The sequence below is a fragment of the Micropterus salmoides genome, unplaced genomic scaffold (genome assembly GCF_014851395.1).
Source record: "Micropterus salmoides isolate LMB-PRFRI ecotype aquatic unplaced genomic scaffold, ASM1485139v1 Ms_hic_scaffold_20, whole genome shotgun sequence".
In the NCBI taxonomy this organism is placed as follows: Eukaryota; Metazoa; Chordata; class Actinopteri; order Centrarchiformes; family Centrarchidae; genus Micropterus; species Micropterus salmoides.
In genome coordinates this window covers 3288779-3316665 of record NW_024041151.1, presented here as the reverse complement: position 1 = coordinate 3316665, position 27887 = coordinate 3288779, and the positions used below count along the sequence as shown (strand labels likewise).

General features: G+C 41.8%; 1 protein-coding gene across 1 annotated transcript in view; it reads right to left on the bottom strand.

Moving 5' to 3' along the window:
* Nucleotides 1-27363, bottom strand: part of gfra2b (GDNF family receptor alpha 2b) — a 132656-nt gene extending 105293 nt beyond the window's left edge. The window contains exons 1-2 of the mRNA XM_038734671.1: nucleotides 26622-27363; nucleotides 17931-18230 (exon numbers count right to left, since the gene is read on the bottom strand). Of these exons, the coding sequence (XP_038590599.1) occupies nucleotides 17931-18230; nucleotides 26622-26691 (370 nt within the window). The 5' untranslated portion in view covers nucleotides 26692-27363. The remainder of the gene's footprint in view (nucleotides 1-17930; nucleotides 18231-26621) is intronic.
* Nucleotides 27364-27887: the final 524 nt, after the last annotated feature.

Genomic DNA, 27887 nt, shown 5'->3' with positions numbered 1-27887 from the left:
ACCCTGGGATCTGAAATCCAGGGATTCAACCTTAATCCTGGGTATTGGTGTACATTTCTGACCTATGCTGTTTTCATATTATGATACTGCCGTAGGGTGCAGTCAAAGGTGATTCAGTGCTGTATGGCCCCACGCTGTGTTATCGTGTTGATATCCACAGCTAGAAGCCCCTGTTACATTGTGTTATGTGTTTTATTTGTTAGCAAGTGTCAAGGGCGCGGTACGCCCTGCTGAAAACATGTTCCAGCAAGTATGGCTGAGCCTGTGTGCATGTTTTTATGTCGTCTATCTGCCTCCAGTGTTGATAAGAGTCACAACACATTACAGACCTGAGCGGAAGCCGCCTCCTCAGCACTGAGAGTCTCTGGGTAATTCTCTGTCTGATAGCATGTTGGTCATATTGTTGTCCGATTCCGCCTCCATATACAGTCATCTTTGTTGGCACGCCACATGTGTCAGTTCACAAACAGCAGCTGGAAGCAATCAGACAGCAGGTGTCTGCAGGGGTGGACGTAGACTCAGCAAGCAGAGCTGATGGCACTGCATCTCTGTGAATACCACAAGAGCACCTTGAACGGCTGAATTACTTTCACCTTTTCAACTCTTATCCTATCCTCTCCGAGCTATTTAAACCATGTGTCCACACTTACTTTAATCTATTTTGACTTCTCTGCTCGCTAGATAACTAGTTTTCATGCACTTTCAATGGCAGCACATGGCTTTAAGGAGGATTTTCAGGGTTAATGTCCTTCTAAACACAAATGAGTGAATATATTCTTCGAATAAAATCACATTTTCAACTTTCTTTAAAACCCCTGGAAACTATAGAGGAGCCCCCTGTGAGGTAAAAGTACTCCTTGTTGGGAATCACTGCTTTAGACCTCCAGCAATCTCTGATAGTCAACTTTAAATGTATTCCAACACAGGACAGCATTGTAATTCTGAATATCATTATCTTTTGGAGGACGAGGGGCATTTATTTATCCCTGCTTGGGATGAAATTCAGAAAATATTTTTAAAACTGCAGCCTTTATCTGAAATGATTTAAACTGTATGTCGCTTATGTTTTATTCAACACTCTGGATCAATACTCAACAACTCACACGATGGAGTCGTCGAGGTTTTTTTTGTTAATCCCCACGCAGCCTGATTATTTTAACTCCTAAAAAATACATTTGAATGCAAAATGGAATTGTTTTAAAAGAAACACTGTGCTGCCCAGATTACTATCAACATAATAAGGGAACTGATGTATCTGAAATTGAGCAGAAGCAATTAGTTGATTAGTTATCTACAGAAAAATAATTAATTTGATCAATTTGATCAAAAGAGACTTTAGTAAGATGATCAACCTGAAATAATTCATTTTTAACAGTCAACTGGTGTCTGCTGATGATCATTAAACTACTGTGTTTATGTTTACTCTGATTACACGATCACATTAACATAATTGGAGTTTGTTGTTTACTTGAGCTCTGACTTCCCCACATTACTGTCTTAATGACTATATAATTGCATTTCGATACAAACTTGGATGATTGTAGTCGTAAGGTCCAAACATGACAAACAAAAATGAGCATTGTGACGGTAAGAGAACATTTTCGTTACAGACGGGTTAAAAGTTTCCCAGAGGACACATTTAGTAGTTTAGCTCCATTAGAAAACTGCCTGTGTGCAAATGTCTAAATATACAACAAGCAGGCCAGAAAAAACAGTGACGTCGGAAGAAGGTGGGGTCTCAATGTAGATGCACTTTGTCACATTTGAGGATTAGCCCAGCCCAGAAATCTTTCATGTTCTGACCTGTTTTCAGCAACAGTAAATTACCTCTACACATTAACTCTAACATCATTTTCTGTTGCTACCTTGTTTTGCTATTTGTTAAACTGAACTTCATACCTATTTTACCTGTAAATCATTGAGCTACATCTTAATTCAAACAAAATGTAGCAATGTTATTGCAAGTAGCCTCCACTCTTTGAAGACCTGCGAGACAGGATGCATCATGAGGATTATTGCATATTAACATGGAAAATATTTTTGTTGCTGTTGTTTGAGTACAGTCAAAACATAACCACAAAAATAACCTGGCAACGCAGATGGAGGCGACTCGTAGTGTTGGTCTTGGTCTCGAGACCAGTCTTAAGACCACTTTTTGAAGGTCTTGGTCTCGTCTCGGATTCGAGCGCATTTGTACTCGGTCTTGTCTCGGTCTCGTCCATTGAGGACTCTGGATTTTATTTCAAGACCAGTCAAGACCATAACAATCAATATCAATAAACTGCTTTTGCATTGTCTGATTTATTTGTTAACATCTGAACTTTGACTGGATGGAAAACTTTAAATTAAAAATGTGTTGCTCCCGTTAAGGACTGTCTATCCGCAATGGTAAACATGGAAAAGGAGCGTTGAATAAAGACGCTTATGTTGGCTTCAGCTCTTAGTCTTTGTATGTGGGTGTTTTAGTGGGAATGTGGATCTTTCAGATGAGTTTGAGAAGCACCTAAGATCACGTTTCACATTTTATTGTGTGTCATGTAATGTGGGAAACTGGTCTTGGTGTTGACTCAGTCTCGCCCTCCCTCAGTCTTGGTCTCGACTTGGGCTCAGCCCCTAAAAGTCTTGGTCTTGACTTGTTCTCGGTTTGGGCGGTCTTGACTACAACACTAGCGACTCGTATCAGCTGCTCTGTGTACATTTATCCAGCGCTGCTGAAAAAAGCTTCTTAGGAGTCGGCTGCTCATTTTTACGGTAAGTACATTTTGTTTTAAGTTTGTTTGTCGCAAGCCCAAATTCCACATATGGTCACGTCTGGTTCCAAGAAAACAAGATGGTGATGGACAAAATGCCAAACTCGAGGCTTCAATACAATAGTCCACAAACCAACAGGTGACAGAGAAACCAACATGTACACCCTCCTACATTTCAACCCTACTTTCAGAGGCAAAGTATAAACATTAAATTAGACCGCATTATACAGGCAGGCCGGTGTATCCGAGCAGACCCCACAGCCTGGAGAAGCATCATTCATAGCGTTATCTGTGCTTTCAGCTGCTTTCATATAGTTGTGCTCATTATTATAAGCTGAGGGCTACATATAGGAAAAAAGGTTTTAACAGTAGGCAACCTGAAACTGCAGAATGTTAAATGAATGATGTTAAAATACAGACAGTTCATCAGTATTATAATTGTAACCAATCAGGAATGGCTACCAATTTGAGAACCCGTCCTCAGCTGCTAGTGTGGCTAATGATATCAGCTCCCAATCAAAGGAAGCACACATATTAACAAAAAACTAATTTCTGATGTGAAGTGTTTGTTTAGAGACGCGCTCAGTTCTTCCTCTTCCTCCGACTCTCCACTGTGGCCTCCAGAGGCGGGGTCACCTGACGGGCCCTCTGCTCTCTCTGTGCGGTGAGCGTTGCACTTTTTAGTATCCACGGCAGCAGCGAAAAACAGCAGGCAATAGAGCCATTTCCCTGGTCGGGTTGTTCGTGTGCTTTGGTCCCACCAGGAGCTCAGAGCAGAGGTGAGGAAATCAGCTAGCCGTGCAGAGAGCTACCCATGACTAATGCTGCTGCCTGCAGCCTGCCCTCCTGTATGTGACTCCCTCCAGGGACAGCTTAGGCCAATCCCTGTGCAGATTACTCCAAAGCCTCCACACTCCATCCTCCCTCAAGTCATAGGCAGACTTCTCGTTCAGATAAACCAATAATTATACAGTCTGTGTTGCCTTATAGCCTCACAAAGGCTTTATTTTTCTGAGAACAAATGTGAGCAGTCTGATCATCTGTCATGCTTTGATGTGGCAAACACTTTCAATTTTACTGTTTTTGTCCCAAAATGCTGGATCTCAAAGGGATTTAAAATCAATGAAAACTGTTTGTTTTTTTTAATCAAAGCTTTTCATGACTGTATCAAATCGATTTAAGAGGAGATGAATTATCTTCTGCTCACTCTTCTTTCAGCCATCGTTCACCTGTATCTCTCCAAGAGTAAACTGAAAGGCCAGGCTCTGAAACAGCCTCCAATTTCCCCGATCTACTGTGTGATCTGGTGCACCTCGATAAGGAAGGAAAGAACTGCTGATTCACACTTTAAAAAGCTATTTGTTTTAAAGTCATATATGAGGATGTTTTCCAAGTGGTTACCTGTTGGTGCTTTCACATAGTTTCATGTCATCAGTCTGTCCTGGGTGCATTTATTTTCTGATAACGCTGGTAATCTTCTTTTCTGCAGTACCCACTTGTCTCAGTCTGCCTTGTCTGCTTCCATTTCTGTCATCTGCTGCATATATTTTCTATAAAAGCGACTATTCGAGCAGAGAAACGTATTTGTCCTGAATATCTCTGATGAACAGTAACTCAGGAAGGAAGCCATTTGTCTTAAATATATATCCTCCGTCTCCCTTTCCTCTTTTCCTCCAACATAACTGAGCGAAAACAACCCTGTGTTTAAAAACGCTCGAACTGGCCAGTTCGCTCCCATAATACCAAGACAGTTTTGCAGCCGCACTGTTACAGTGTGTTAATGACACCCATAGACAAATAATATGTATTTATCGCTGCAAAACACAACAATGACATTTTCTAATTTAGTCTGGTTACACCAGAAAAGTTCTGCCGTGGAATTAATCCACTGATTCCACTTATTATCATCATCATCATCATCATCAATGGCTTATCAATTTGCCAAAGACAGCAGAGCAGCTAAATCATAATTCAGCAAGGGCACCAGGGAAACATCATCCTCAGACTGAGCCAATCAGAGGCAGAGTGGGGCGGCTCAAAGCTTTCAATCGCAGGGTACCTCACGATACATGGCTCACGATAATAATATCACGAGACAGCAATTCTGCGATAATCGACATATTGCTAGACAATCCTAAAATTATACATCACGATATTACCATTAATACAAACTGCCCGTGAAAAAGTTTTCTATTTATTTGCTGCAAATCGAAACTGCACAATTCTGCAGCACACATTTTCAGTCTGTAAATTAAAAATACAGAGCAACTATGGACAATTATAAAATCATTTCTTTATAAAAAGACACATAAAATGCAAATGTACTGATTTTTTGCAGATAATTCAAATTGCTGTGTACCACCTAAGTCTAATATGTACCTCACATTATAATATAACTGTTCAGTGACACCAGCGTTGTGCTGCTCTTTCTCCACCTAGTGATAGCTGTATTTTTAGGCAACAGGGAATTTTGGGTTTGAGTTTTGACCCTTTGGGGTTGCTGTAGCTGGTCAGTGCTGAAGTAGACAGTGAAGTTAGCAGCTCTTTTTTATTTCACACAGAGCTCAGGAATCATATGTACTTTAAGCAATTGCACAGTATGTAGCTCAGGATGTTCAGCATGTGAAGCAAAATGTGTTGTTTATGTTAAGATATATATATTTTTTAAATATACTGATTTGATGGGCTGGAATATTGATACAGTATCATGTGTAAAACGTATAACGATATATTGCTGTATCGATTTATTGGCACCCCTATTTAATAGACTGTGTGTCGGTGGTTGTTCAGTAAGGTGGAGTGATTGTCATGTACTGAAATATATGGGTCCTTTGTTGTAATGTTTTTGTGTAAATATACTGAACACTGAATGACAACATTATTTGTTCCTTCATTTAGTGCAAACATTTCAAAAGTGGCAGACATTAAAAAATATTTTCCTGCCACAGTGGCAGGCAGAGAAAAGTTCCTTTCAGACTCTGTTGTGGAACAAGTTTATACTGGTCCAATGAAAATCACAGATAATAAGCTACATAAGCCTCCTCCACTTTTGTCCAGCTCTCTATCATCTTAAATGTCAGGACTGTCGAAATGGCTTGAATTTGCAGATGACCAAAATTGAACTTCAGCAAAAAAAATTGGATTATGAGGCAATGCACAGGTTACAGGGGATCACAGTGTGCCTGTTTGATAAATTTGCTGCAGTTATTTCATGTGTCCTGGGCTGATCAGATATCAGGGCTGGTATTTATCAAGCTTCTCAAACAGCCATTTTAGTCTTAAGTGCTGAGAATTCATGAAATTTACTCCTACTTTAAAACTTAAGTATAAAAACAAGTTATCAAATTTCTTAAAGCTAAGAATCATTCTTACTCTCCCAGTTATTTAAGACAGCTCCAGAGGTCTCTCAAGTTGTTAGGAGTTGCCAGTAGGGGCTTGTGGACTGAGGAGACGGAGACACGCGCAAATCTTCTAGGAGAGGAAGAATGTTTCTGAATTATTTGATGATGTGCAGGTAATTATACAGTATAGTTTGGATCATCTTTGTCAGTGAGTTGGTGAGGGATGTCATCTTACTACTGACTTTATGTGGCAAAATGTTTTCAGCTAAATTGACGGTGGTGAGGACACTTTGTTCATTTGCCGCAAGGAAAAATGCAGCAATGCAATGCTGATGATTTGGAGCCATCACAACCGATATATTGTCATGGAAACAATTATGGCACCTACAGCTAGAGTAAACTTCTCTAAATTTATCAGAGAATATTCTTAAGGAAATCTATTCAGTGATTGGTCCTTGCCTTAAAAAATCCCGTGTGCGGCAGAGAAAAGTGTTGTGAAGTTACTCTCAGACTGACCCTTAAGATTTATTCCTACACTTCACTCACTGACTGAAATGCTTGATAACTACTTAATAAAAGCAGCGCTTAACTGCTTTGAGCCAAGAATGGTTTTACTCTTAAATCAATTCTTGGCAGTGTTTTTATGAGTAATTCTGAGAAGCTTGATAAATACGGGCCCTGATCTCTACAAAGCTAAACAGTAAATGGACGAGGTCTGAGACTCTCGCCAGACGTTGAAAAGGTGTAAAAGACACCTGCAACCTTTCCAGCTCCCACAGTGTGGGAGAACTGTGTGATGATCAGCAGCTAAAGTTTCACTGAAACGTCTCTGAAATTATCGTTTGTTCTGTCTCGTTAAAGCACCAAGTCTGATCCCTGATCAGTTCAACCGCTGAGTGATCCTTATGGGCGAGAGAGAAGATGATAACATGTTTTTCTCTAGCTTAACTGTCGTCGTAATTAAGTTCTTTCAGCTCCATCACCACCTCCTTCAGGACTGGAGGATGACCAACTGACTGATATAGCCAAGACGGACTGTGATCAGAGTTGTGATCTGACCAACAGAGACGTAGATATGTGACTGAGTGCACATGACAGGGGCTTAAATCTCATCTTTTATCTGGTTACAAGACACTTGAAACAGCACATGGAAATGGGATCATAAGCAGCTGAAAACAGGTGCAAAAGCCTCATTTATTCTGACCCTCAGTCTATAAGATCCACCGCTTGTGAAGTTGTATCAGGTCTGTGATCCTGCAACACCTGCAGAATAATGACAAATATTTCATTAAATATGAATGGTTTATTTAGTGTGACCTCTTCTCTTCTCTGTATCTGTCTTTGCTTGCTTTTTTTCTCCTTTGAGAAATAACTGATCTTTATTCCTATTGCCCCCGACTTCCTCTCTGTTAATGCTTGAGGCACACACACATGCAAACACACACGCACACAAACACTTAATAGGGTAATGATCGCCATTCTCGAGCGTGGTTTAATGGACCGGCAAACAACAAACATCACGGCATACACCAGGCAAACATCAGACATCAGTGGCAAAGTGATGGATCATTGTGGGGCAATCAAAAATCAAATCTCCATATATCTCCTCCACCGTGTTCAGCAGCACGTCGACGGGCCGTAATGAAAGAGTCAGACAGTGATTCATTGACCGTTTCACTGTTTCTGCCACCAAACAGACCGTAAAAACTTTACAATCAAACGTCCAAAGTTTCCCAGACGGACTTTAAACCTCTAACATGACAACAAATAATGGGCCATTTAAACAAGAAGACATAGTTTAACCTCTGTCCCAGACGCCGTCCTCTGTCCTTACAAATAAAGTATGTCAGGAAACAGATGAATGGAGGTTTGATCTGTGTTTCCACTCAGTGCCCTCTCGTCCATCTAATCTCATGTGTCTGATTTCTCCCTGCTGTACTCCATTTCCTGCCTTTTCTGTTCCTCATCCTCAAATTGCTTCTTCCTCCGTCATCTGCTGCCATCACACTTTCATCTAATTCCCTGGATATCACTCTTTTATCTGCACTGATCCTCCTCTCTTACCCTCAGCTCCTCAGCTCCTTCTGACATTCAGACAAACACTTTGGTTTAATCTGCGTCTGGTTTCTTTCAAACAGCCTGCGGACTCATTCTTTTAAAGTGAATGACTGCAGATAACCGAAGTGATTGATCTGATGTCAAAAACATTCGGAACACATCATTTTAACCACCCTCCCATTTATAAGCAGTTTATTAGCAACTAATTCATGGTTTATGATGTAGTTGGAAGCAGGTATGAGGCCATTTTAAAGCGGATATAACTGCATTTTTCAACAACGTTAACTTATGTGAAACAAGGGTAATAAACTATTGATAACGCGTTCAAAAACCCCGACACTGAGAGAACTCTGTTGTGAAGTTTGAAATCCGGCCGAAGATGGTGGTGTCGTCGGCAAAGAACGATGAGACTTCATATGGGGAGGAAATTGATAATCTTGCACAGTGGTGCACAGAGAATAACCTACTGCTCAACATCAGCAAAACTAAGGAGCTGATCGTTGATTTCAGGACAAAGGAGATGAAGACACACATTCCTGTCTACATCAGTGGAGCGGTTTTAAGTTCCTGGGAGTCATCTTACATCTTTACGCTGGTGAAGAAAGCTCAGAAGCAGCTGGATTTCTTTAGGAAGCTTATAAAGGCCAAATTCCTGTACAAAATTATTTTACAGAGATGCAACAGAAAGCATCCTTACTGGAAACATCACTAACATGGGATGTGCACGGCCCAGGGGCCCAGGACCGGAGGGCTCTGCAGCGGGTGATTAAAACTGCTCAGAAGATCATTGGTACCCATCTCCCGATCATCAGTGATATCGGTGAGGTGCCTCCGCAGAGCCCAAAGGATACTAAAGGACTATACCTACCCAGCCACAGCCTGTTCACCCTGCTGCATTCTGGGAAGAGATTCATTAACTCACACATTCATTAACCCTTCACACAGTTATGGGGTTTTATTTGTTGACACTAAATGTTTACTATAATAATGTGTCATCAACATTTATTAATTGTGTATATTCAGCTTAAAAAATGCTGAATAGAGTTGTTAAAAGAAATTAGCGCTTTGTGTCCTGATTGTTCCTCCCTCTGTTTGCCTGTGAGGTTTCACCTTGTGCTGTTTATCAGCTGCTTCCTGGATGGTTTTTTTTGTTGCTCCTGAGACTTGGCTCGCAACTTTGGGCGATTGGTATTGCAGGTAGTGTGGGATGATAAATAACATACCAACAATGAGCTCTGTAGAATATTGCTTTTCTGTTCTCTCTGTGGTCCTATGGCCACCTGCAGGCTGCTGAATAATGTTTGAAATCATTGAGATGAAGACTGCGAGTACAACATAAATTAGGATGGATGATGAGCTTTCAGGTATTCGTGCATGAAGCTGGATGAAACAAGATTTATATTTAAAAACAGCCATTTTATCAGGCTGCAGTATAAACTAGGGCAGCAGGGAAGAGAGCCGAGCGTCTCACACCTCCTAATTGAGATGTCATAGATTCGCCCTGTTTACCTAAATGAAAGTCTGCTGCTGAGGACGTACTGCAGAAGAGTGGAACATTTCTTTTTGGCACACAGGAGGCGATGATCCCAGAATGGAAAATGAAAAGCTGTCTCTTGAACAGCGATGAGGAAACTCTCTTGGCAGTTGAAAGAATGGTTGAATCTCTTCAGCATCTTCACCAAGGGGTGGGTGTAGAAATGTTTGAATGGGGGGGGGGGGGGGCAGACTGGAAAACAACTTTAAAACAATGGGGGCACATTTGTAATATGTGAAAGTTCAAATTTATAGCTGGTTCTTGGCAATAATAAACTGTATATTTTAAATAGTGATGTGGTTTATTCAGTGAAATAAATGAACTCCAAATAAACAACTTCAAATATTCTAATATGAAATAAATATCTGATATTTGTAACTCCAAATACAGACATGGACAGAATATGAGAAAGTAAAAGACTGACTGTGGCTGTTTGTGGTCGTTTTGTGGACTAACTGATGTGTTTTGCGAACGTTATCTTGGCTAACGCTGGTTGGACTTTCTGGAGAGTAAACTTCCTCAAATCCAATAAACAGCAGGACAGAATTGTGAACTTTAGCATCATTTAGCTCTGATAGCATCCAAGCCCTGCTTCCACACAGTGGATCTGTTACTTACCAACAGTTTTATATGTAATGCTGACTGCACACTGGAGGATAACTGGGCCAATTTTGGGTCCAATTTGCCCTCCCGACAATCATGGGGACGTCCCTGATCTGAGGCTGGTCAAATAATCCTGCACTGTGAGGGGTTTACTGACATTAGCCTCTGATTTGATATCTGGGAGCTTCAAATCAGAAACTTGCACCAGCCAATGAGAGCGGTTGCAGGTTGAGATGGTGTGCATCTGCTCGCACTATAAAACCTGTATGTATGTAATGTAAACAACTACGATATCTTGTATTCAAATTAGCTGCTGAACTCTGACCTTTCAAGTGACACCAAATTCAGCCCAATAGAAGCTCACATGTCTCTTTCACAGCCTACAACAGCCAACGAGAGCCCGCGCTGTAAGGAAGGGCCGGCACCCATTATTTCATGAGTAGGCTGAGCCAATTGTAGCCAATAAAATTCAGAAAAGAACGTTATCCAGCTTTAAGTGGGAAGTTCATGATCTACCAGCAAAAAAAACCCCAACACATCTGCGTCAAGCTACCGGCTGATACGGAGCGATGCAGCAGCAGCCGCCTGCCGCCAAGGGGCAGTGCTGTTTAAGAAAAAAATGTGATTAGACATATACGTAGAAAAACCTGTGTAAAATAGTCAGTTTTCATGGTATTGGTATGAAATTGGACTAGTTAAGGCGTTATGCTGTGGCCCTACATTCACTTTACTTTGGATATGCCTTGAAAAGGCGTTTTGCATTAATTTTACAGGGATGGTAAGAGATGAATTCTTCATTTTGGAAGTAATGCTACTGTGACTGTAGACAGTAAACTAGTTAACCAGACATGCTAACATTAGCACCTTCGGTTGGACCAGACAAACAGTTTAAACCTTTGCTCTTGTAACGGAGTCAGTCAGTTTTTCTGTAACTGTAGATACATCATGGCATTTAGTTGCTGCTTCCTAGCTGCCACATTTATGTTGAATTTATTCGTTCCTCTGACCTCCCACAAGTTTTCACAGCTGCCAGTTTGTTTTATTTCAGCACATTTTTGGAAACATCCGTTTCCACGACCCTTTTGTCAGCAGGCCATCTTTTCCACGACAGGCCAAGTGTAGGATTGCTTTTCCCCACAGAGAGCACATAAAAAGAAGGAACCTTAATGAGTTTGACTTTGTTCTCTCAGCATGAGAATTTCCTCTCCTGTGTCTCAGGCTGGGAGCGGCGGTCCTCAAAGAACGAATAATATAAAAGAAAGAAAAGGTTGCAGGAAAAGACTCCGGTTCTCCGTCTCCGCTCAGCTCTCTCCACCCACAACCATTTTCCTCTCCCTCGGCTCGTTAGTCATCTCCACCCTAACCCCTCCAACACCTTCTAAACTGCTCTCTGAGGATCTGCTGGCTAATCACAGATTCAACAGAACCTCCACTGTGTAAAACCTGGATGCTGCTGTCAATCACAGCTCCCTTAATTATCCTGCTGATTCTCTCAAGTGAGATGTGACATCATCCAAACTGTGACTGGATCAGCCTGCGACGAGTGAACTCAGCAGCTTTTATAACTAACTGCCTTCGTCTCAGGTGAATTTCATCTTTTCAATTATCTGTTTGGCCTCAGTTGTGGAATAATGATTTAATAATATTAATTCATGACAAGTGGGCCATCATCCTACAACACCAAGGCAGTCAGATAGCAGCATATGAAGAAGTTGCTGTTGCTCCTGAGACTGTTTCGCAGGTAGAATGAAATGCTAAAGACCGCGCCACCAACGACTTCTGTATATATATATATTATTAGGTTTTTCTGTTCTCAGTGGCCCCTCTGTGCTCCTGTGGCTGCTGAATAATGTTTGAAATCACAAAGATGAAGGCTGCAAGCACAAGTTCATTCATGACTCCTGTAGAAGTATAAAAGAAAACACACCACCTGTCCGAACGACGCCGATGCGTTTGTTTACATGTCCAGCTTAATGCCAACAAAGGTTACACAGCACATTCACATCCAGACTGTGGAGGCTGGACAGAAGCAGCGGGTCTACGATAGACCCAAAGCCTGTAGCAGAATCTTACACAAATACTACATCGCTACAGAGTAAGTCAGGTCCATTTATGACTGAATTTTATAATAATTTGAAAGGTAATATTTTTCAAATCTCTCAACTCTTACTATAACTGCTCAAGAATAATCAGAATGACAAAAAACTTTAAGCACTCTATTTCTGTGACATTTTAATTTGAACACATATTTCAGTCTAATGAGACATAACGAGCCACTAATTGGTACACTTTCCTTCAGAGTTTTTTAGCATTTCGTGACTTTGTCTGGTTTGATCTCAAGGTCTTCATGTGTAAGACAAGGTCCAGCTTCTTCTCAGAAACTCCACTGGCAAGGCTTTCATCCAAAATAACCATGGACCACTTTCCAAAGTGCCAAAATCGATGAAAAGTCAGTTTCATTACAGCTTCTTGAAGCCTGTCAGGTTTTAAAAGTCACCCGTTAATGAACGCAGAAGCCGGACACTGCTCCATTCCCATTTTACTAGACTTAAGTCCAGCTTTTTCACACAGTACATCAAAGCATCCTGATACACAGACTTCAGCAGAGGGTTGGTATCTCTGATTCAGCCTTGCAGTTGTTCATCGTATTTGTAAAGTCATTTTTTTATGTTGTTTAGATTGGTGACACTGCCTCTTCTTTAGCCCTGATAGCATGAGAGCCCCAGGGTTCAATTTCTTTAAACAGCACCAGCTTCCCCTGTCACATTATACAGTATGAATACAAGGTGTTGCATGTATTTGTTTCACAAAGGGCAGAACAATTAATCATTTTCAAATTGAAATTGCGATTTGAAAGAACGCAATTAGCTAATCGTGAAGACAGCGATTAAAATGTAGGTTAATTGTACATCTGACCTGTTTATTTGTCTGTGCGACAGACCTGCTCGCCAATCACAAGTGCCATGCTTTTCCTGTTACGGTCCTACTCACCAATCAGAGCGGAGTGTGTACGCATTTTACAACAACAAACGAAACTGGAGGATAACATGGGATAATCGTGTCAGCTGAACCGACACAGGCGGTGGCTATGTTGAGGTTTGTTGTTTGTTTATCATTTTGTGTGCTTCAACTACAGATATCAGCTCTCTGCGAGCCCGCTCCGCTCTCTGCAGGCTAACGTTACATAACCACACGGAGCATTTCAGAATTAGAGCTTTTTGCCTGCCTGATTTTGCTGACTTGCTCAGATTGTGTTAATTTTTTCAGCTATCCTTGATTTTTGGGCCTCTACTATGGGTTAAGTAGATACATAGTTAAAAAAAAAATGTTGTCTGTTTTAACTGTGTTTATTGTTGATGTACGATCGAGAGTCTGCAAAGGGCGTTTTATTTTGAAAATTGACCATATTCTCTATGCTGTTCTGTGTCTGACTTCCTGCCCGGTTCAGCTGCTCTGTGCTGCTTGACGTGGCTTCTGTAAAAAAGTAAATATTGTATATAACTCTTTTTAAATATCGCAAATTGAATCGTAAATCGCAATTCGATTTTTTCCCCCAAATTGTTCAGCCCTAGTTTCCCTGATGATCTCCATAACAACTACTGTCAGCAGATTGGATGGCCACAAATTTTCTTGTATTCAGAAAAGACGGATTTTCTAACCACTGGGCCAGAAAACCTACTGTACAACCTACAATTACCTACCTACAATAATCAGCCAGTTCATCCACTCCTTTTGAATCATCTTAAAAATTGTTAGATTCATTTTTTACCTCCAGACTGGACAAGACCATGTATCACTTGTCCCAGGCCCCAGCAGGGACAACATACAGCTGCTTTTAACCATCTGTTTTAGGATTTTAATTATTACATTTAAAGCTCCAGATTACATTTCAGCCGCCAGAGGGGACCCTACTTTGGTCCCCGGCTCTGACCTGTATAAAGGAGCTCAACAAAGCATTGTCTGTTGTATTCAATACGCTGCACATGTTTTGTGTTGTTCATTTGTATAAAGCACTTGGTTGTAACCTGTTTAAATAAATCGTTCCTATATTTAAGTCTTGTTAGTTTGCTTTTGTAATACTGACCATAACTTTGTCCTTCTTTTTTATTTATTTAATCCTAAAATCCAAACTGCTGTTTCCGCCTCCTCTGCTCGAACAGATCCCTAACCTTGGACGAAGAGAAACTTGTGAATAATTTCACTCTCACCTGTTCTTCCTCTCTGGATTCTATTATAAGTTTTAAGCTGAAAAGCCAACAAATCCTCTTCTGCCTTGTTAAATATTCATGCATGAACGAAAGACAGAAGAAAAGATGTGCAGGAAAAACTATTTTGTTCATTGTCACATGAAAGAAAAAGTATAGCTGAAAATTAAAAGTGCAAGAGCACAGTTTCTATCGGACTTATATAAAATCATCTGCAATGCAATTAACCATAAAGCAGATGAACCTTCCTCTGAGAAATAAAGAGAAACAGAGACATTTTTTAAGCTTCTTTGTGATCAAACTTCTGGTGTTGGAGAGCACATATCTGCACACTGATTGCTGCAGTGTTGGAATCCTTTGTTTGATGTGTTAAGACTGATGACTCAAGGCTGTATCCAACATAAACCCATCTACCGGTGCCCTTCAAAGTCTGCCCACTGAGGTGCTCAGAAAAAGTGACACCCTGCACCCATCCATCAGAAACAACACTTGAGATTTGACTGATTATCATCCTGTTTAAGGGTTTGGAGGAAGGTGCAGCCGCCCAGTGAGAAACCTTTATGAGCCGTGATCCTCTCTTCTCTTAATAACTGGTGCTTTGCTTTTAGTGTCTGATGGTTTCACTCCATTTTCTGAGGTTTCCATAATATATTCTCAGGAATTATTCCCTAAATAGCCTACCATAATATATGGATATACTGTACATATAGAGATGTGTGACAAATGAATGTAAAGCATGCAAGGTGTTACAGAGGTGTTGTTCCACCACGAGCCTCCAGCTCAGAGCTCCTTGCCAGAGAGATGAACTCTACTGAACAGCGTTCTTCCAGTAAGGTGCAACTGTTTGGTAAAAGGTCCTTTAGTATATGCCTCAGCATGTCAGGGGGGTAACTTTACCATTAGGCAGGTAGGCAGCAGTCGAAGTAACATAATAATTTCAACTAGACAGTATCTACATCAGAGAGAGATTTTAGTGGTTTTTATTTCATTAACCCAGAAAAAGATCTGACTTGTGGCTAGTATCCAAAAAAACCATCTGCGCCTGTAACTACTGTATGTGCCAGTCGATCAAGGCCCATACCCATCGATTTTCAACTGTAGTTTTTTTGTCTCTTTTTTATTACTATGTTGCTGGACGATTTCACCTGAAATCAAAATCACAAACATTTTACCTCGATTACAAATTATTTTGTTTTTGGATGTTGGGTTTTTTTGCCCTCATAGTTCACTGACAAGGTTTGTACAGTAAATAAGCTCAGTTATTAAAGCTGGGTCTATTCATCCATTATGAATCCATTATCTAAATGTTAGCTGATACGGTCATGTTGACGTCCACATTATTGAGACACGGTTCCTCTATATTCTGTGCATCACCGCTGCTGAATTATGACCGCTGCTACTAACTCATGTCAATGTGGATTGTGCAGCGGAGTTAACGCCAGGTATTTTAAGGAGTGCAGTGTGTGTTCGTAGCGAGTAGCAAATAAGAGAGCAAGCGTCAAAAAATGACGGTAAAAGCGAGCAGGTTTTTTGTCAGTCTGGCAGAAAATGTATCTATATAATATATCAGGCAGCAGGTGAACATCGCGTCTTCATATCTGATGTGTTAGAAGAACTTAGTTAGAATAAGGATTTGAGCGACTTTGACAATGACCAAACTGGGTCAGAACATCTCCAAAACGGTCAGTACAGTTCAGAAGATCGATCAGAAGTGGTCAAACTAAGGCGCTGAACCAGCAACAGGGTCATAGGCCGCCAACGCTCTCTGACTAGTAGGTACAGAAAGTTTTAAATCCGTGCAGTAGATGCTTCAGCAGGCAGTTGAAACGGCTTTGTGGCTGCATCGTACTCCTCCGTCAAAATGGCGTCCACAAAAAGTGCCTCAGCAGGCTCAGACTGTTACACCAGGTGTCTGACAACATCATGGAAAGGATCCCTACGAGGGACTCCCGGTGACCCACTTTGTTTTTAACAGGAAGCTGAAGTCCCGCTCAAGGACAATCCTCACCCTGACATCTCGTGAGAGGAGAGTTGTTGCAGGAAGACGCCGGTGGAAACGTGAGTCAGAGCTGGAGAGAGGACTTTGTTGTGTTGGAGCATACACAACAAACTCTCATCCCATGTTTCCACTGGTGTTACAACACAATCTTCTTCCAAGTAAAACACAAACAAAAAGAGCTCACAGCAGGAGGTCTTCACACAGCAGCCTGTTGTGTACCGTTCACGAGCCAAAACATTTAAGACGGGCTCCAATAGAGATGTTTTATAACAAGATGTTCTTCTCTCCTATAAATACCTCACAAACACACCACAGTAGTGAGACACCCGAACGCACCACAAAAGCAGCACGGAAGTCAGACACCTGAACACACCACGCTATATGTCCTTGAGTGTTGCAAAGGTCTGAGACAATGTGTTTTGCGTTTCCGTACATTGCAGCTTTGCCTTGCTTAAATGTATGTCCTGTGTGTGGCCGCCAAGTGTGTGTGTGTGTGTGTGTGTGTGTGTGTGTGTGTGATGCAGGGGCTTTGCGAGCATTGCTGGCAGTACAGAAACATCCTTAGTGGAATGGAGAACAAAGACAGAGGCTCTTAATGAGCTCTGCCACTGCTGAGACCCAAACTAGGCCAGCCAACAGACCGTGTGTGTGTGTGTGTGTGTGTGTGTGCTGACTCACACAGAACACAGTGCAGGACCAGCAGTGGGACCTGTACCAACCAAAGACGTTAGCCAGGTGTCTGGGGTGACTCAAAACAGGGCAGTGCTGCAGTGAGAGAATGTTTCGTGTGATGTTGCTTGTTTGTTCTATTAAAATTCCCACAGCACATCAACCAACCAACGACCGCAGCAGCAGAACAGGTTACTGTTTCACTCCAGAAACGCTGTCGGACTCAACTTAAATTTTTTTTAAAAAGGATGTAAATCGATGCTGCAGATATCCTCTTTTTTATTCCACACATTCTTCTGTCTCAAAAACACCCACAATGCAACTTGACCTGCTGAGAGGGGTGTGAAATTGGGGTGTGTTTTGCTAGTGGCAGCTAATGTAGATCAGCAGCAGCTACAGAGGTCCGCGAGCGAACTTCTTTCTGACTCCACACAGCTCCCTCTGAGACACTAAAGGCAGCATACTACTCTAAAACATATGCAGTTGAACTCTCCCACACCTGGAAACACACACTGAGGGGGAAGAAATCGCTGGAGATAACTTTAAACAACAGTAAAAACAACAGCAATATCTTCCTCTACTTCTGATATGTAGGCAAAATCCAAACAGAACCCCGCAATGAACGATGCAGAGCCCTCTTCGACCTCTGCATACGTGGAAAAACACCAAGATGTTGTGCTGTTTCATCTGCCAGCTCGAAACACTGAGGAGAAATCAACAGGCAGCAGGAGGCTTAATTAACTCTCGACACGCACTGTGTTGGCGGCTTACCCTCAGTCAGACCCATGTGGATGCTCCAGTAGTTCTGCAGACACTGCAGCTCTTTCTTCATGCCTCTCTTGCAGCGGCAGTCGTACAGCGGCGAGTCCTGCAGCACCTCCAGCGCCCCCTGGCACTCCTTGGAGGCCAGCATGGCGCTGCGCTCCTTGTCCCCACCAGAGAGGCACTGGCGCATGATCCGGTAACGTGAGCTGCACTGGCTGTTCTGGTTGCACAGTTCTGACGCTCGGACGCAGTCCAGAGGTTCCCTCCACCCGGGGGGGCCCAGCTCTGAATCACACACACACACATCTGGAGGGGGAAAGAAAAAAAGGAATGAGAGCTAACACCGCTAATAAGGCTCCTTCTGTGTCTGTGTGAGGGGTCTGACATGATTCACTTCTTTAACCATATTATTTATTTATAATTATATTAAAATCTGGTTATTGTTGTGGTTAAAGAAACAGAAATGCTAAGTAACTCTGGAAACATACTATATCTTAAATGTTTTGAGCAGCTTGTGCAGCCTTGAATAGCGTCTGCAGATCTTGCTTTCAGGCATCTTGGAGCCCAACAACCTTCACCAATAAGGTATGTTAGCCTGAGAAGGGCAACAAAAGGGCTGCAAAGCGCTCGCTGCTCCTTAGTGCTTTGAGTGTGCAGTAAAAGCAGAAGAGAAGCAGATCAACATTTTTGTCTATTTCTCATATCAGGAGCTGAGCAGTCAGAGGACGATGTTGAAAAAGACTTTAATAAAAGTGAGTGGGACAAAAATAGGATTTTGAAATGTCCCCAGTGCAAAGTAGGCCCTTTCAACATACTCACATCACCAGGTATATACATCACCTGTCAGGTCAATCATCTAAAACACAGGTAAAGTGATACTGGAATACTGGAAAACACGTGACATAGACCCACAATTTACTGTAACAGATGCTCAATACACACAAGCTTTTGGCAGCAAGTTCCTTTTTTCCACCACTGCAGGTGGTGAAGTCTTCTGCAGCTCTGCTCCAGTGCTCTGTAAGTTCAGTAATAAACACTGAAACTGATAAGAGGCGTTTATATTGAAGAGGCCTGAACATGTGAGTAAGTGTTCTGGGTCATGCTCACAAAGCATCCCGAGGATGATAGTAGCTGCTAACTGGCTGAGTGAACTTCTTTCTCCTGACTTTAAGACTCCTCGGGTCGGAGAGTAATTTTTTTCTAAGCTGTAAAAGTATCTGGTCAGTATGAGTGAGGAGTAACTGAGAGCTGCTCACAGTCGTGAGCCTCATCACATCAGTGTAAATACAATCACAACAAACTTCTACATCCAGAGTTTGATGGCAGCCATTTGATAAGGATTCAGTCGGCTACAGGTGGAAAGGATCCAGTAAAGCCTGAGATGACAGCTAGAACAACTCTGAGCTGATGATCTCAGCCTCAGCTGTCTGAAATCTATTTAATTCAATTATTTAGTAAAAGTGTCTCTTTGTGAAATGCTCTTAAAGAAGAGGTGTGGAGGATTTAGCGCTGTCTAGCGGTGAGGTTTCAGATTGCAACCAACAGAATACCCCTCACCTCACAAGTGTAAAGGAGAACCTACAGGGGCTGTGAAACTCTCTAGTGCCAGTGTTTGGTTTGTCCATTTTGGGCTACTGTTGAAACATGGCGTGCAAAATGGCGGACTCTGTGGAAGAGGACTCGTTCTTCGTAGATATAAGAGGCTCATTGTAAGGTAACAAAAACACAACATATTTTCAGGAGATTGTAAACTAATGAAAACAATCTTATGAATACTATATCTTCCCAAATCCTACACACTGGACCTTTAAGAGGAAACTCTTCGTTGGAAACAATTTAGGAGGATCGCTAGTGATATTTTTCGACCTCTGGACTCTGTAGGAAAGCATTTAAAAGGGAATAATACAGCAAGTCAGTTTGGGGTTTTGCAGATCAGAACTGTTGCACCAAATTCATCATAAAATACTCCATTTTGTGTGGAGCTCCTTCACATCCACACAAACTGTTGAACTCCAGGACTTCCTGAACAGCAGCCCTTTCTTTCATTTGGCTTCTAAGTGTCTGTCTCAAGAGAAAGCAACACTGCTTTTAGCTCCCAGCCAAAACCAATTTAATGGACACATATCAGAGCTCTACTTAAAGAAGGCAACAATGAGGCTGCACCAGCACAGTCCAGAAGAAATGAATATGGTGTCAGATGCATATTCTGTATTCAAACTGGTATCAACACAACACAATGTCACCATATGCAAAGCAGTCAGTCATTTATCAGCCAAACTTTAAAGGGTAACTTGGGTTTACCTCAACCTGTTATATTTCCCATAAATGTCAACAAGGCTTAAGCTGAACTTCCTTCGCAGTACATTTACACCTCACATATGCATCACCACGCTTCTTATGTGTTTAGCCACGGCTCCGTCTTTAATCTGTGGCTTAGCAAATGTTTACTGTCCTGGGTTTATTTGTGTTTGTGTCTTTTTGAAGTTCAGTTCTTTTTCATTGATTTAATCTTTTGCTTTCTTGAGGGAAATGTTATTTACTCACCAGCATGCTTTCCTGGAGTTTAGCGGGTACCTGCTCTTATGCTCTTCCTGACATCATCGATGATGTCACGGGTTAAACCAAGTACGGGGGAGATTGTATTAAGTTGACATACTGATTTGTTTGCTTTGCATTGGTAACAGAATTTGTATGTACATGGTGAGGTTCACTGAAACTCACTGACCTGTTTACAGGAGAGACAATCTGAGAGGAACTTGGCTGCCTGCACTGATCAAGTAGATTGAAAGCTTAACTTAGGCAGCTGATTTATTTTATTTAGTCTTCTCCTCCTTAGTTTTTGCCTTCAGTCATTATAATGAGTAATATTATATATATATGCACACTGAGTTCCGTGACTGAAAACTGATGACCAACGAAAACAAATGTCATTTCAGACGGCCGTGAATCAGCTGCAGTCTCAGTGTACGACGGTGGCCTCTGCCAGCTGGTTCAACAGCTCCCATTACTGTAGTGAGAACAGGAGGAGTCCAATTAACTGAGCGTCAGAAGACAAGATAAGGATACTTTGCTGAGTCTCACATCAATGTTTACCTGCAGCTGTACCGACAACTCTGTGACGAGGTGAGAGAGGACCACAGCTCCCTCTGACGAAGCCATTACTTCATCGACTACCAAATACTTTTAGTCAGATAAATAAAATAAGTAGAGCCGCAGCGATTACTCGATAAATAAATTAGTCCACAGAAACTGAATCAGCGACAATTTGGACAATGGAGCGATTGTTTCAGTTTCTTTTCCTCTTACATGGTAGTAAACTGAACATATGTGAGTTTTGGACTGTTGGTCGAACAAAACAAGACATCTGAAGACGTCACCTTGGGCGTAGGGACATTGTGGTGGGCATCTTTTGACCATTTTCTGATATTGTCCATCGATTTTCTTTGAGCTCAAGATGACGTGATTAAATGTTTCTTTCTGACCAGCAGTGCAAAAAACAAAGATATTCAGTTTAAAGCTTTGACTCCAAGAAATATTTTTTTATCTTCTCTCTTTAGCACTAAATCAAAGTAGTGAAGTGCCAGAAATCTATTTATTAAACATGCAAACAGCACAGTAATCATCATCAGTATGCAGAAAGTGGCAGGCAGTGAATGTGTATTTTAACAATATGTCCACCATATGGAGGCTGCTCTGTCACTTGCACAACATAAATAACATGATCCAACTGAGAAAGAACTTCTAGTCCCTAAAGAAATGGTATGATCCTGTCTGGGGTCGTATTCGATAGGTCAGAATTGTTCAATATGTTACATCTTCTTCATCTACATTGTAATTTATTTGTAGCTTTGGCAATATTATTGTTTTACAATCATGCCAATAAAGCTAGATTGAATAAAATTGAATTGCTCAAAGTTTTATTGTGCTCTGTTTATTGTAGTGACTTTATTCGTTTTTGCGGTAACATTTTCATCTCCTTTTATGTTTAATATGTTTTGCTTTGTGACCGGTTTGTTCTCTGTGAGGTGATGTGATCCATGCTCGATGTTTCAGGTTTGTGTTTCAATGTTCTGAAATAAACCAGATTTGGCTCAGACTGATCCTGGTTCAGTTTGTTAGGCTCATCCCATACAGGCTTTTCACAATAAGAGCTGCTGTTCTGAGCTCCCTTTGTGAAACAGCCCTCTAGAGAGCCTGAGGAACAAATCAGGCGCTCCCTGTGTAGATGAAGTGTTTCAGGACCACGGACAGCACCAGAAACCAGCACTGCGGTGGAATATGAGCGCATTTACTCAAGTAGACGTTTGAGGAACTATCATACTATTTACTTTCACTCCACTACACCTCAAGAGAACTACTATACTTTTTACTCCATTCGATGTTTAGCAGTTGCTTTGTAGATGATATCTAAAACTTGATTAGTTTACCAAACACACTGCATTGCTATAGATTTATCCACCCAACAGAAGAAAGATTAAAACTAGCTTTACCTCCACCAGCTGCTACATAAAAATGCAGCTTACACACTAGAGCTCGACTGATATATCGGTCAGGCCAGTAAATTGGCCGATATTAGCTCATTGCAGATTTATCGGTATCAGCGTACAACCCCAATTCCAATGAAGTTGGGACGTTGTGTAAAACGTAAATACAAAGAGAATACAATGATTTGCAAATTCTTTTCAACCTACGTATATTCAATTACACTACAAAGACAAGATATTTAATGTTCAAACTGATAAACTATTGTTTTTGGCAAATATTCACTCACTTTTTTGATGCCTGCAACACGTTCCATAAAAGCTGGGACAGGTGCATGTTTACCACTGTGTTACATCACCTTTCCTTTTAACAACACTCTATAAGCGTTTGGGAACTGAGGACACTAATTGTTGAAGCTTTGTTGCTGGAATTCTTTCCCATTCTTGCCTGATGTACAACTTCAGTTGCTCAACAGTCCGGGGTCTCCGTCGTCGTATTTTGTGCCACACACTTTCAATGGGAGACAGGTCTGGACTGCAGGCGGGCCAGTCTACGAAGCCACACTGTTGTAACACGTGCAGAATGTGGCTTGGCATTGTCTTGCTGAAATAAACAGGGACGTCCCTGAAAAAGACGTTGTTTGGATGGCAGCATATGTTGCTCCAAAACCTGTATGCACCTTTCAGCATTAATGGTGCCTTCACAGACGTGCAAGTTCCCCATGCCACGGGCACTAACACACCCCCAGACCATCACAGATGCTGGCTTTTGAACTTTGCGCTGATAACAATCCGGATGGTGCTTTTCCTCTTTGGCCCAGAGGACACGACGTCCATAATTTCCAAAATGTGGACTCGTCAGACCACAGCACACTTTTCCACTTTGCGTCAGTCTATCTCAGAGAAGCCGGCGGCGTTTCTGGGTGTTGTTGATATATGGCTTTCGCTTTGCATGGTAGAGTTTTAACTTGAACTTGTTGATGTAGCGACAAACTGTGTTAACTGACAATGGTTTTCTGAAGTGTTCCTGAGCCCATGTGGTAATATATTTTACACATTGAAGTCGGTTTTAATCCAGTGCGGCCTGAGGGATCGAAGGTCACGGTTTTGTTGATGTTGGTTTGTTGATGTTGGTTTTCGGCTGAGCCGCTTACGTGCAGAGATTTCTCCAGATTCTCTGAATCTTTTGATGATATTATGGACCGTAGATGATGAAATCCCTAAATTCCTTGCAATTTTACGTTGAGAAACGTTGTTCTTGAACTGTTGGGCTATTTGCTCACGCAGTTGTTCACAAAGTGGTGAACCTCACCCCATCCTTGCTTGTGAATGACTGAGCCTTTCGGGGATGCTCCTTTTATACCCAATCATGACACTCACCTGTTTCCAATGAACCTGTTGACCTGTGGAATCTTCCAAACAGGTGTTTTTTGAGTATTCCTCAACTTTCCCAGTCTTTGGTTGCCCCTGTCCCAGCTTTTTTGGAACATGTTGTAGGCATCAAATTCAAAGTGTTAGTTTGAACATTAAATATCTTGTATTACATTGATTATAGGTTGAAAAGGATTCGCAAATACATGTATTCTGGTTTTATTTACGTTTTACACAATGTCCCAACTTCATTGGAATTGGGGTTGTATATGTCAGCCGACACTTTGCAAGAAAATGAAGAAATGCCAAAGATTTTGAAGTGTCACCATTCTACAGTTTGTCCACCAGAGAGCAGTGACGAGTATCATTTTTCAACTGTAAATGTCCTGATCAGCACCTTCCTGGTCTAATTTGGTTCAAAAACACCTAGGTAACACTATCTGACAGGAGACATTTTTCTGCATAATAAATACTTTTAGTTTTGATACTTTAAGTAAATTTTCCTGTAAGTTAATTATCCTGTGATAGATACGTGTTGATCAATTGACTATTCAGGTATACTAAATGTCAGCATTTAATCTCTAGTCATACATTTAAGTGTGCAGCTTGCACTCTCTGCTCCGGCCTGGGGGAGGTTGGTTGGAAGCTCTTTTTTAGCAATGAGGCTAGTTCCAGGAAAAGCCGAAAATGTCCAGGTGTTCAACCACTCTCAAAACAGTTTATCTAACAGGCATACATCTGAGGTTAGGGGAAGGCTGGAACATGACAATGAGCCATCACTATGTCCAACAACCATTGAGAAACTCCAAATTGAGCCAAACTTTGTGACGCAGTTTAATTTTAGCCATTCGTGTTTGTGTGTGTGTATCTTTGGGTATTAAAATGTAGTTTAGGAGGAGTTTTTCAAACCTTCTCTGACATCAGCAAAGGTCTCCTTGTTCGATTCCTTTGTCGGGTGTTCTCGGATCTTTTGCATAATATAGAACTATTAATTTGATCTTAATTCTAATAGTTATCTATCCAAATTCATGTCACTATTAAATAATTTGAATATCTCCAGCATTCGCATCTTAACAAAGGTAAGTCTAGCATTCCTGATAATTTGATGTCTCTATTAATTTGATTATTCCAAAGCTCAATGCTTCTAAAAGAATATTTGTCTAATATATTGTCATACTTCAGTTCATTCATTTCTGACAAACTATTGCTATTATTATTGTGCTTTGTTTTGTTGCCTTTGTGAATGATATCCCTTTTTTACTTTTCGTAATACATAATTTATAAACTTTCAGGTAAGTCTAATGATTCATTTGGGTTTTTGCACTTGTACAAGGGGAAAATTACTCTACAGGACTCCAAAATCCAAAGGAGGTGACATTTATATGCGCTCTCTTCCGCTCCCCAACAAAACTAGCTAACGTTAGCTTAGAAATGGAGTTTGCTAACGACGGCAAACAACAGGCACCCACCACAACACAGAGTCCAACACAAAGTCCAAAGTCAAAGCTAACATTACTGCAAAGCATGTGAAATATATCATGATATTGTGGTTTTAGCTGGCTAATGTTGGCTTGCTGGCTAATGTGGACAAATTGCTAGCTAGCTAACATAACAATATACTGTCCTGGGTGGATAACGTCAATTAAGTTGGCCAACGATGCATCTCTCGGAAGATGACGTGGGCCGTGATCGTCTCAGCGTTAATCCAATCCCTGCGCTTTCTTTACGATGTTTATGAATCTCTTTCTGACAGCCCCCAGCCTGTTGTAGGCCTATGTGCCTGACCCCCTAGACAGCCAGGATCAATTTAACCCCTGTGTATAACAGCTGCTTTCTACTTGCCAGGATTTATGCAAGGCAGGGGCCGACATGCTAACTGTAACCTAAGCTAAGCTGGCGTTGGCCGGATGGCTGTGGCAAACTGGTCAGTATCATGGAGTCCAAATAAATAGAAATGTTATTCTAAATAAGATTATAGTTTATTTTTCAGCATTCAGTGTTCATATCAGTCTCCCTTATGTCACCTCGCTACAGAGTGCAGTTCAGTTAAGGGCCACCGGTGTCATCAATAACAAGGGTTTTCTGAAAGTTACACAGAACCTTTAAGTGAAATATTAAATGCATGATTGTACTTTCAATAGAGTCTTTTTACAGTGTGGTATTGATCATCAATCTCAGTACACCACTGAGAGTACAGCCTCTGCAACCAGGAGACAATAGGACAATACGCACACACATTCATTATACACTACACACTTTGCTATCATGCACATATTGCAGTTCCGCACATACCACCCTGTAGGCTACTACACAACCACCGTTGTACTGTTAATCTCACTATATTTTGCTTTTATTTATTTAACTTTTACGCGTCACACTGCTGAAGGGCTGCTAAACCATTTTTCATCAGCACAATTACAATAAAGATGGGCTATATTCTATAGATTTATAGCCTACAGCTTAAACATATAAACGCACACATTCATGCAAGTGGACGGATGAAGTAGCTGAAATGAAATGTGAAAAGTGTTTTCCTGTCAGGAGAAACTCCGACGCCTTTAACAACATCAGACGAGCATCTGAATGTGGTTTTAATCCGTGCACCTTTACCGGAATGATAAAAGGGGGGGCACACGGGGGGTTGAAGGAGAGGTGAAAGGTTTGGGGTGACATCTCAATGATTCCCGGAGGACCGAAAGGATTTAGCCTAATGAGAAAGAAAGCAAGAAATCCACATGGACCGCCTGTAGACCCTCTGCCCTCACCTGTGAATGTGTATGTAGTGCGTATGCGCGCGCGCGTCGGTGTGCGCGTGGGTGGGTAGAGGCACTGAGGGGTTACTCACCCAACACAAAAACCAAAGTGATGATATTAATTAGGATCATTTCGCGTCCAGCAGTAATCCCACAAGTCATGAAGACGAAATACAGGCTCGGTCTCTCGCGCTGTCCGGTCCGGTTCAGCCCCGTCTCTCTCCCTCCCCCGGTGTCTCTCACTCACTCACTCTCTCTCTCTTTCACTGAAAACCGGCAACACTGCCGCCGACATGGTGGAGCGAGCAAATACCCCTGGACAGTTTTAACGGGGAGCCTGGACCCTTCTTGGTGCACTCAAAGCAGGGCAGAGGGAGAAGTGTTCGCAGAGTCCGTCACGGACCGCATATTCCGGTGAAGCAGCGCGTGTCGGAGTATCCACGGTTTATCCGGAGAAGTCGGTCCATGAACGGCGAAATAAACACTTTCCTTCCTGTTGTTTAGCTCGTTCTTACGCGTTAAACATCCAGGTGCTCCCTCTCACCGCGTTACTCCAACTTTCCCCGGTGGTCTGTGATGACGGTGTAGTTTGGACGTCACAAGGAGAAACGCGACGGCTCTCCTCTTCTCCCCTCACATTAATAATATTAATAACAACAACAACAATAATAATAATAATAATATGCCTATGTGGGCTAGTTGAATGGATTTACTCCACTCTGATGCGTAAAGGCACGCGCGTCTCCCTGGAATATTGTTCTTAATCCACTCCAGCTGCCTCGTGCGTCCGCTCGTATTTCCTTCAGGAAACCTACCGCGTGCGACCACTGTGGAAAACCTAGAAACCGTTTTCCCTCCTCCCCCTAACACACACACACACACACACTCAATGCGCGTGTCAGCCATGGAGGAGGCACCATCTCTCTCTCTCTCTCTCTCTCTCTCGCTCTCCCTCCCCGTTACCTTCCTCTCACCAGGTGTCTAACAAGCACCATGTGCGTGATGACCCGGGGTGAAGCAGCGCGCTGAGGCATCAAAGCGAACAAACACAAATACACTTAAATGTGCGCGTGCCCCCACGCTCTTAACTACAGCTACGGGCGCAGTTTGGTTTCACAATCAAGTAAAAACAAACAAACATTTGTTGGTTGCAATAACAAATAGAAATTGTAAACTTCTGTATTTATTGTACTTCTTTTGCAGAGTAACTTTCTTTCAGCCCCGAGTTTAGTCTGCAGGTATGCTAACCTTTCAGGCTGCATACAGCTCCAGGGCAGCCTGTAACCTGGCAGGGGAAACCTGGGTCACCAAAACATGCTGCAGAGCACCTGTGGCACCTTTAGCTCTGCTTTATTCCA